Source organism: Elaeis guineensis, chromosome 2 (genome assembly GCF_000442705.2).
Source record: "Elaeis guineensis isolate ETL-2024a chromosome 2, EG11, whole genome shotgun sequence".
NCBI classification, from domain to species: Eukaryota; Viridiplantae; Streptophyta; class Magnoliopsida; order Arecales; family Arecaceae; genus Elaeis; species Elaeis guineensis.
Window position 1 is genome coordinate 119602696 of NC_025994.2, and position 11521 is coordinate 119614216.

At 42.1% G+C, this 11521-nt stretch overlaps 1 protein-coding gene and 1 pseudogene across 1 annotated transcript; one reads left to right on the plus strand and one right to left on the minus strand.

Moving 5' to 3' along the window:
- Window positions 1–6030: 6030 nt before the first annotated feature.
- Window positions 6031–7605, minus strand: LOC105039511 (hydroquinone glucosyltransferase). Its single transcript, XM_010915685.4, has one exon. It carries the CDS (start codon window positions 7517–7519, stop codon window positions 6101–6103), a length of 1419 nt encoding a protein of 472 aa, XP_010913987.1. The 5' UTR covers window positions 7520–7605; the 3' UTR covers window positions 6031–6100.
- On the plus strand, window positions 7575–9446 carry LOC109505862 (zinc finger CCCH domain-containing protein 20-like; annotated as a pseudogene).
- The last annotated feature ends 2075 nt before the right edge of the window (window positions 9447–11521 follow it).

The window sequence follows — 11521 nt, forward strand, 5'->3', positions numbered from 1 at the left end:
CAGCAGTTGATACTGAGAGCGGAGCCCGGCTCCCGTAGGAGTCCGGGCGGAGCTGTTCTGATGTCGTCGGCGGAGCCCGGCTCCCGTAGGAGTCTGGTCGGAGCTGCAACTGCTGTCGGCGGTGGAGCCCGGCTCCCGTAGGAGTCCGGGCGGAGCTGCACTTGCTGTCGGCGGTGGAGCCCGGCTCCCGTAGGAGCCCGGGCGGAGCTGCGCTGATGTCGATTCCGTTGAGGGTTTCGGCTGTGGGTATTTTATACCCAACAGATAGCTATAACCTGTAAAGCCATGACCTAATCTAAATGTGGAATTCCTACATTTGAACAATCTTATGTTGATAATTTTTCTTTATTTTTTGGTAAACTTATGTTGATAATATTTAAGTCAACAACATGTGACCGAAGAACCAACTTGTTCTTCACAGTGCTGCATTGTCGATAGCGATGCACAGAAGAATAAAAGCTTATCAGCTGTACAAAAACAAATATTGAGCTACTTGTCAACACAACCTGATTTACCATTTTGTGGGAAATTAATTCTTCAATATTCTCCTTACCCTGAGCCTGAGGGATGGCCTTTTCCAAATCAAGCGGAGGTCTTCTTTGGGCTTAAAATACTAAATCTGATCAAGCCCCAAGTATGTGTGGAACTGAGTCAAAAAAATCTTAGGAAATAAGTGGAGTTGGTATTGAAGGTTGAAAAAAGTCTACCTTATGCCTGGATGTGAACGTCCGCGGACCAAAGTTTGGCAATAGAGACAATACATCACATTTCAAGAGTGGTTCTGTGAAGAAAAAAAAAAGGCAAGCTGCTTCATTTTCGGTGCTCTTTGATTTATATCTCACATCATTTCACTAATCAATTATCTATGGAATGGATGATGATTAGGCGTATTCTGGTTTCATATCATGTCGACCAACTAGTCACTAGATTGTAGAAACTTGACCTAATAACGATATGGGTCCATGAATCATGGTTATTAAACTCGGTCCAGGCTTTGACTCGGACAAGACACCGAGTCAGTGGGTCATCGGTTCAACCGTCGGGTCAATGATTGAACCGACAGATCGAGCGAAGGAGGAGGAGGAGAGAGGAGGAGGCGGAGGGGCCGACCTTGGGTCCTATTCACCAGAGAAGGAGGCGGAGGGGGAAGGGAGCCGAGCGGAGGAGGAGTAGGCAGAAGGAGGTTTCGGACAGCGGAGAAAAAGGCAGAGGGGGTCAAGCGGAGGAGGAGGAGGCAGAGGGAGGCCAGAGGTCGCGGATGGAGAAGGAGGAGGCAGAGGGACCGATCCCAGGCCCTATTCACTGGAGATTTGAAAAAAAAAAAAAAAAGATTAGCAGTGGTTACTTATCGGAGGAGGCTCCGATCGTCTTTGTCAGCTCGTTCTCAGTCCTTGCCACCGTCGGTTGCTCGGTCCTCCTCCTTCGTTGCCGTCGCCGCCAACTTGGTCACCAAAGAAGTGGAAGATAAGGTCATCTTGAACTCAGAAAGTTGAAAGGAGTCGGGATGATGGATGAACAATAAAATCTTAAATCACCCAGAGCTCAATCGGGTTACACCGGATCAAGCCGTTTACATTCTAATTGGCCGGTTCACATGGATTTGGCTGAATTTTAAGCATAAACGGTTTGATGAGGTAATCGGCCTGATCTCGTGGCCGAGTCACTGGATTTCCAGTCCAACTAGTCGGGTAGGGTCAGGTTTAATAACAGTGCCATTAATATACGAGATCAACTAAAATTTTTGACTTGTCTAATCTAGAACTGTTCATCATGGTCAAGGATAAGACAATTTTTTTGAGGCAACATGGAGGAAGGTAAGATAATTCCCTAATTTATTGAATTAAAGCTAAACTTACAAGTAAGAGAAGAAGTACTGTCAGAAAACAGAAACAAAAGAAGCTTTACAAACAAAACATCCCTCTCTATGATTTTAGTGTTATGGGGCTGTACAACCTCGACTATTATCCTCGGGACTCATCCTTAGACATCTTTCTCGAATCGACTGACGTACCGAGGTAAACTCTAATGATGAACATCATCTAGACATCCTGATAAGAAAGTGGACTTCATCGGACTTGGTTCCTAGACATCATCCTCGACCATATGCTTAGGATATCAACATGCCATCACCGATCTAGTGGTCAAACTTGCACTGACGACTCTGGCTGATGACTTATCAAGACCGCCATGAAGAGCCAGGTCGAAATGACTTCATCAACTTATATCCGACCTTTGGCTTGGGCACCTACCAATCTCAAGTTTGGGGTCTTGCGGACCATGCGTAATGAGGTTTCACAATCCGCACCAACACGAACACATCTAGAGCAAGGTCTTGATTATGTGCCGACCTCAAGCCACCGACCTATTCAGCCATGTAGCTAGACAATCAATTAAAATCTCCTAACAAACAATAAGAATGTGGCCACCACCCACGACTAACAATGTTTGATTTGCAAGTTCATGGGCAGACTCCTCATCCTAATGATCTGACAGATCGCGGCCTAGTCTTACCGCCTATTTGATTCAGACATATCAACCTACGACTTCATCTCTATATAAAGAGGTGATAAAGGGACCTTCGAGGTAAGCTCGACTCCAAAGAGAGAAAGCCCTTGTGTTCTTGCCCATTCACTCTCTCTCTCTTTTTCTATTGTTCTCAAGTTCCAACTGGCTTAAGTATCGAAGGATTCTCCATCGAAGAACCTTTGGTGCGTGTGGACTTTTCTTGCAGATCTCTTTTGGCATACCGATTTCTAAATCAGCATATGTTCTCGGCTATATCAGCTTCAACCGGAGTCTTATAGCAACAGTTTGGTGCTAAAAGGAGGATTTGATAACCCAACTAAAAAGAGAGAATGGTGCGATGCAACTACTCCACCACTTTCCACTGACATCCGCTAGACGAAGTCAAAGTAGAGCCACCCAATTGTCCACTCTGAATGGGCTTGTGCAGCCTGTGCAGCCATCCATGATGACAAATCCACAGCGGTTTGACGACCTGATCCATCAGGTCCAAGTGCTGGTCAACCTGCTCCTCGAACCATGCTATCTCGGCATAGCCGCCATGATCAATCTCCGGCCACAGAGAATATCCCTCGAGGAACTTGTCGATCCACCTCGATCGATCGGTGATCACCATCCCATCATGGGTCTGGCCATGGCAGTTGACACAAATCAAAAGCAATTGATATAACATATAAAGTCATACCCAATCTAGATGTGGAATTCCTGCATTTGAACAATCTTATGTGGATAATGTTTTTTTTTCGGTAAACTTATGTTGATAATATTTAAGTCCACAACAAGTGACCGAAGAACCAACTTGTTCTTCACGGCGCAGCATTTTCAAAGCGATGCACAGAAGAATAAAAGCTTATCAGCTGTACACAAACAAATATTGAGCTACTTGTCAACACAACCTGATTTACCATTTTGTAGGAAATTAATTCTTCAATATTCTTCTTATCCTCAGCCTGAGGGATAGCCTTATCCAAATCAAGCGGAGGTTTGCTTTGGGCTCAAAATAACTCAAGAAAATACTAAATCTGATCATGCCCCATGTGTAGAACCGAGTCAAAAAAATTTTAGGAAATAAGAAGAGTTGGTATTAAAGGTTGGAAAAAGTCTACCTTGTGGCTGGATGTGAACGTCCGCAACCCAAAATTTGGCAACAGAGACAATGGATCACATGACAAGGGTGGTTCTCTGAAGAGAAAAAAGGGCAAGCTGCTTCTTTTTCGGTGCTCTTTGATTTATATCTCACATCATTTCTCTATCAATTATCTATGAAATTTATATCATGTTAACCAACTAGTCACTAGATTCTAGAAACTTAATCTAGTCACTAGATTCTAGAAACTTAATCTAGTAACTAGATGGGTCCATGAATATATGAGATCAACTAATATTTCTTATCCAATCTAGAACCATTCATCATGGCTAAGGATAAGGGCTTTTTTTTTTTTTTTTTTTTAAGGCAATATGGAGGGAAGTAAGATAATTCCCCAATTTATTGAATTAAAGCTGAACTTATAAGTAAGAGAAGAAATACATTGGGGGAAAAAGAAACAAAGGAAGCTTTACAAACGAAACATCCCTATCTGTAATTTCACTTTCTGAAAGACAACTTGCTGTCTTGCGGAAGAATCCAGCGAAGCAAAATGCAACGTTGGCAATGAAGGAAAATTCTTTTTTTTTTTTTTTGATGTGAAGAAGCTGATTTATCTCTTCCAAGCCAAATTTAATATTACTATCAGAAGCTGATTGCAAGATCTTTTCATGTCTGGTTGAAATTTTTTCGTCTTCAAACTATCCGCAAAGCATGCATCTACGAAGGCCAGATAAAATCTGGTGGTGAGAAAAAAAATTTATCAAAAAAAGAGCAAATTATATTAATTTTATCTATTTATAAACAAAATAAATGCACGCGTGACATTGGCATCCTAACACCATCATTTTTTTTTGTTACACGCATAGCAGCCATCTTTTCAGTTGTGCCTTTGCACTTGTCAAAAAATAGCAAAAAAAAATAATAATCATTTTACATAAAGATCACGTCCATCCACCTACACTTAACGCGTATAAAAGAAATTATTGATTAGAATAGTCCTATCACGCGTGTGTCTATATAATTATTTATATATTTATATATTACATCATTTAATATATATCAATTAAAAAAATAATTTTTTTTTTTCATTTAAACTAATGAAAGTTATTAACTAGTGGCTAAATCGAACTTTTTTTCCCTTCAAACATTTTGACCAATCTTCGATAACTCTTTTAATAATCAATGCTGTGATAACTTTTTTATTAGATAATGCAGATATATGTGGTAGAACCATTCTAACCATTAATTTTTTTGCGATCAGCAGCATGCCAAAGCAAAGGAAACAGCGCACATGAGCACGTTAATTCATCACTAATTGGACAAAAGTGCAAACAGACAAAGAAAACACACACCATCCGATTTTTAATAATCAATGCTGTGATAACTTTTTTATTAGATGATGCATATATATGTGGTAGAACCATTCCAACCATTAATTTTTTTGCGAACAGACTAGACAAACTGTTGATCAGCAGCATGCCAAAGCAAAGGAAACAGCGCACATGCGCACATAAGCACATTAATTCATCACTAATTGGACAAAAGTGCAAACAGACAAAGAAAACACACACCATCCGATTTTTAATAATCAATGCTATGATAACTTTTTTATTAGATGATGCATATATATGTGGTAGAACCATTCCAACCATTAATTTTTTTGCGAACAGACTAGACAAACTATTGATCAGCAGCATGCCAAAGCAAAAGAAACAGTGCATATGAGCATGTTAATTCATCACTAATTGGACAAAAGTGCAAACAGACAAAGAAAACACACACCATCTGATTTTTAATAATCAATGCTGTGATAACTTTTTTATTAGATGATGCATATATATATATATATATATATATATATATATATATATATATATGGTAGAACCATTCGAACCATTAATTTTTTTGCGAACAGACTAGACAAACTGTTGATCAGCAGCATGCCAAAGCAAAGGAAACAGCGCACATGAGCACATTAATTCATAACAAATTGGACAAAAGTGCAAACAGACAAAGAAAACACACACCATCCGATTTTTAATAATCAATGTTGTGATAACTTTTTTATTAGATGATGCATATATATGTGGTAGAACCATTCCAACTATTAATTTTTTTGCGAACAGACTAGACAAACTGTTGATCAGCAGCATGTCAAAGCAAAGAAAACGGCACACATGAGTATGTTAATTCATCACTAATTGGACAAAAGTGTAAACAGACAAAGAAAACACACACCATCCAATTTTTAATAATCAATGCTGCGATAATTTTTTATTAGATGATGCATATATATATATATATATATATATATATATATATATATATATGGTAGAACCATTCCAACCATTAAATTTTTTACGAACAGATTAGACAAACTGTTGATCAGCAGCATGCCAAAGCAAAGGAAACAGCGCACATGAGCACATTAATTCATCACTAATTGGATAAAAATGCAAACAGACAAAAAAAACACACACTATCCGATTTTTACACGGCAATCCCAGCTTTCCATTTGCCAGCCACCTCGGCAAGCGCCTTGTAAGACGACCCCTCTTCCGTCAAGGCCTTGGCCGCCGCCTCCCGGAGCTCGGCCATCCGGTCTCTCGACGCCCTCCCTCCCTCCCCATCCATCAACTCTTTCACCACCCTCGATATCTCCTCCCTCCGGACCACGCCGTCCTTCCCGACCTCGGGCCTCATCGCCACCTTCACGGTCTCCGACAGCATCACCGCGTTCATTCTCTGCTCCGCGTACAGCGGCCACACAATCATAGGCACACCATGGACCACGCTCTCCAGAGTCGAGTTCCAACCGCCGTGACTCAAAAAACCCCCGGTCGAACCGTGGTTCAGCACTTCAACCTGTGGACCCCAGAACCGGACCACCAAACCGGACCCTTCGGTCCTCTCCAAGAACCCTTCAGGCAAATAATTGAGTGGGTCGTCGGCGCTGCTGTCACCAAAAAACGCCCCACCAGCCTGTTTATCACTCGGACACCGGACCACCCACAGGAACCGGGTCCCACTCATCTCCAGCCCAAAGGCCACCTCTCCCAGCTGCTCCATCGACAGGGTCCCACCACTCCCAAACGAGACAAATAAAACCGAACCAACAGGTTGACGGTCCAACCATTCCAAGCACTCGGAGCATTTCTCCTCACTGTCATTGGAACCGGACCGGATTATTGGCCCGACCGGGTAGACCGGCGGCCTCCCCGGTTCGTTCTCCATGAGAGCCTTGGAGGCCACCGGTTCCATCTCCACGAAACTGTTTACTAGAATTCCCTCGGGCTCCCTTACACGGTCGGCGATGTGGAGGAGCCACGCGTAGGCGTCGTCGTTCCTGTATCGCATGGGATGCAGAAGATCCTCTCCCCTGATGGGCGCGCACCCGGGGAGGATCACCGGCTCGGGGAGGTCCCGGTACTCGCATGAGGTGTTCCGGTGAAGGGTGGGCAGGTACAACAAGAGGGAGAGCGCCGTGAAGTTGGTGGTGCAGTACATGCAGTGGGGAACGCCGAGCTCTTTGGCGATGCAGAGGGTGTCTTCACAGAATATATCGATGACGTAGGCGGCGAGAGGTGTGGTGGCTTTGAGGGTGGCGAGGATGTCGCGGAGGCGGGGGACGGAGCGGGCGACGACGTGGCAGAGGCGGGTCTCGATTTGGGCATCGGCCGGGAGGTCGTCGAGGGGGACGGGGGGCAGTAAGAGGGAGGAGAGGCCGGGGGGAAGGGAGTCGAGGAAGGCTTCTTGCGCCGGAGAGGAGAAGTCAGAGAAGGTGATGAAGGTGGCGGCGAAGCCGTGGTGGAGGACGAGGCGCTTGGCGAGCTCGGCGAGGGGGATGAGATGGCCCAGTCCGGGGCTTGGGAGGATGGCGACGTGGGGGGTTCGGCTTCCTGCCGCCATGGCTAGCTGCTGTGCTCGTCTGGCGTCTCTCTGAATGAAGAAAAGTTGAGGGGCGATGAGGGAGGATATGGTATTTACTTATATTGGCGGCACTCGGTTTACTCATCGTTTCAGTGGATATCATCTTTGAGAGTGTCATCACACACTTCAAAATAAATAATAAATTAAATATTTTATTTTTATCTTTTGTGCTGGTTTATATTAGCTAGGTTGATTCTTAGACTCAATATATTACATGTTGTTATTTCTCTACGGATAGGTAGTGATGGCTTCGGGAGTTTGTTTTCAATCAACATCATCTTCGGGCACACACTGCTCCCTAACGTATGGTGCAATTAATCGTGGATAATCACCATCAGAGAATGAATAATCATCAAATAATGTGCACCGTATACAGTACAGTCTGTGCTCGTAGACTTCTTATTTAATGATGATCCATCTGTTGATGATAGTCATTCATAGTTGCATGTCATAGAATGCATATCTTTTTGTTTTTTAGTACGTGAAAAAGTGACTTTTTCAAAAATAAGAGAGAGATGCATGAGTTGAAGTTGAGATTTTTTTTTCCAATGCATCTTTGCGGAAGAAATTAAGTAAAACGATAGCCCTTCTTTTCTATTGAGAAATTTATTTTTTTTTCTTCAATTTTTTTCTATCATTTTTGCTTGATTTAATTGATGTTTATCATGAATCCTAAATTGGCGTATTTGAGCTATACCAAGTATTACTCTACAATGTTTACTCTTTCTGCCAGTGTTTTGGTTTGAATCTCGTCAGATAGAAGGTAAGGATTAAGAGTCAAGCAAGCAAATATATGTATTACAGCAACATTTTTTGTAAGAAAAAAATATATCACAGCACATATAGCTATTTGCGAAAACACTTCATAATCAAGATTCAGACTTTAGGTTACGTTTGGTAGTAGATAGATTGCCGATAATTTAAAGTGGACCCATCAAATTACTATGTTTGATATACTTTTTAGGTGGCAATCCAGATTGCCTTCCAGAAGGCAATCCAGATAGCCTTGGAGAGAGGTGGCTATCTATATTATCACTTATTTAGTAATATTATAAAAGAATTTTTGGATAAAATTATCCCTAAAAAAATTACACGAAACCCACCCCTCCACCCCCTCCCCCAGCGGCTCTCACTCTCCCCTTCTTCGAACTCCCTCGTGCCCTCACCGCCCTCAACCGCCTCTCCTCCGCTCGTGCCCTCGTCATCTCCGGCCACAACCCCCACTTCCATGTCGGCATCATCTTCTCCTCCCTTGCCTCCATCACCACTGCCCCCTCCTTCGACGACCTAGCCGTTGTCCCTACTTTTGGAAGACCAGCCGCTGCGGGCGCAGCAATGCCTGTGACCTCGCTTATGGGGTTTTTGAGAGCTGGCTCCATCCAACATACTATCAAACCCAATCTTGCAAGATGGCACTGCTTGCTGCCGCAGTGTTTGCTTCTTTACGCACACCCCTACCCAGCTTCACTTCCTCCCCCAGAGCCCTCAATCACCGCCGTAGGTTGCCCAAAGTCATACGATGGAGCACCAGTCCGACCAAGAATTTGATCACCTCAGCAAGGTCGACTCTGAGGTCTTGGTGGGGATGAGGAAGCTGCAGCTGAACAAGGTGAGATCGATGTCATGTTTTTCGGGGGTTAGGATGGAGAGTGATAGTGGGTTTGGTTCGTCGAGAGGTGTTGGGGCATTCAGGGCAGATTTTGTTAACTTGCCAATAGCGATGAGTGGTGGAGGGCATGGGTGGAGGAAGGAGGCGACAGGGGAGTTTGGGAGGAGAATGAGGAGTAAGTTGATCGTGAGTTTGGGAAAAGAGAAGTCAGTGAATGAGTATTCGGATGCCGGCGGAGTTAATAGCACTACCATGAGGTTGCCAGATTTGGGATGTATTTTGGAGTTGGTAAAGTAATGGCTAGATAGGTACTTATCCTGCAGACAACCGCCGTTGGGCATGGCTCACGGAGCAGCGGGCCTCGACATCGGAGGCCAAGGCGATAGGGCTCGTCTTGAGGGTTTTCCTCTCTTGTCAGGTATATTTTAAGAATTTTGATTTAAATTTAGAAAATGAAACCAAACTCTTCATCAGTAATTCAAAATTTTATAAAATTTTATGGAGGTATTTTGAGAAGTTTATTTCACATTATCGGTAATCTGATTGTCATACCAAACATGTCAATCAAGATTTTCAAAAAGTTTACTGCAACATTATCTATATGTAACAAACATGATAATCAATATTATTAATAATTTAATGATGATAATTTATTTTGAAGATAATTTAGATTATCTTTCAAGATTGCTGATGAGGTACCAAATGCAACCTTAGAACATCTCCGATTCATTATTGGGCACGTGGAATGCACATGAGAGAGAGCAGATTTTTTCTTTCATAAGTTGTGCCCTTAACCATGAGTTACACGGTTCCAAAGCAGGACTTGCGGGACCCTAGAGCTGGAATTGCGAAAGGTGAATCATGCTATCGTCACCTTGATAGGCTACGTCGGCTCATCAAATAATCTCGTAATCGTAGATTAATCTTATCTTGACTCATTATCATAAATAATCTTATAACATCAAATCAAGATTTCAAAGTTAATATTATTCCATTATAGCAAACCTCCGCTTAGATTGTTGCTGACTCTAATATAATAATTAAAATAGGCCATTATTTCTGTTGCACATATATGTTGTCACACTTTTATATTAAAATAATAATTATTATTGGCTACTGATAGAGAAAAAACGACGATATATATCAAATTTCTATGCACCTAACATAATTCAAATGTTAAAAATATATAAAAATAATTAATTTTTGAAGATTGTTGATTTAAGAGTAAAAATAAAAATTTCTACTGATTTTAAATTTGATTTTTAAATGAATCAAATAGTGATAATAAAAATTATTCATTTTAATTTTAATTCTAATCCTGGATCAAAAATTTTAAAAAATATAAATATTTTAATTTTAATTTTAATTTATTTTGATTTGGATTTCAGTCACGAATCCGACTTGAATTTTTTTGCGGACCGAATGCCTCCGTGCTGTAATGGTCAATTCCAATCACCTACAGTTCGGTGATAGAAAAATACCAATCAAAGAGGTTGTCAAATCACATGTTATACATAACTAGGCTTAAATGTTAAACTAAATTTAGAAAAGGATTTGTAATGGTGGCAATTAGACACTACATTTTCTGTTTTTTGGATAATGAAGTGGGGTTAGAAAGGCACTTCCCTATGTTATAGATAATATATTATATAATTATAAAAGTACATCATATGATGACAAAATAAAAATAAATGGACAAGACGTCATCTCCGAGGAGGATTACTACAGTTTTTACATCTTCACATGATCAAGCATTGAATTGATAATGTAAATAGATGTGATTACGAGCAGTCTTTTCCGCCCCTTTCTTGTGGGATTTTTAAGCTACAGAATCCAACTATCTTTCATTCTCAGACACCACAAATTTTATACTCATCCGTATGCATAGCTTTCTGTTAAGATTTAACACCTCAAGATTCGATCCATATTGAGCTCATAGCGAGGTCCGCGATGAAAAATGGAGTCTAACAAGACCTAGATCACCTCAAACGGTGTTTGGACGAAGAAGATACACACGATTGAAATCGGCACGGAACTCGACGTAATGGAAGACCGCCAGCGGTGCGGCCACACGAGGCCCAGGCATGGCAGCGTGCGGCCCAGCATGCGGCCCAAGTCTGGACGCGTGGGGCGCGGCCCAAGCCTAGGCGCACTGGGCACGTGGGCCGGCCCCGACCCATGAGTGCCTTGGGGCCCGTTGTCCGATCCACCATGGATCGAGCAATGCACAGCCCACCGCGTGGACCATGTGGATATTTTTCAAATATTTTTCACGGTCCACGATACTTTTTTCGTAGATCGATGCATGATCCAATGGTGTGGATTGATCACGATCTCGATCCAACGACTTGGAAAGCTTATTTGGGCTTAAT

What these genes read in the sequence shown, in the direction of transcription:
- LOC105039511 (XM_010915685.4), bottom strand. Translation starts at nt 7,519, where the DNA reads ATGGCGGCAGGAAGCCGAACCCCCCACGTCGCCATCCTCCCAAGCCCC.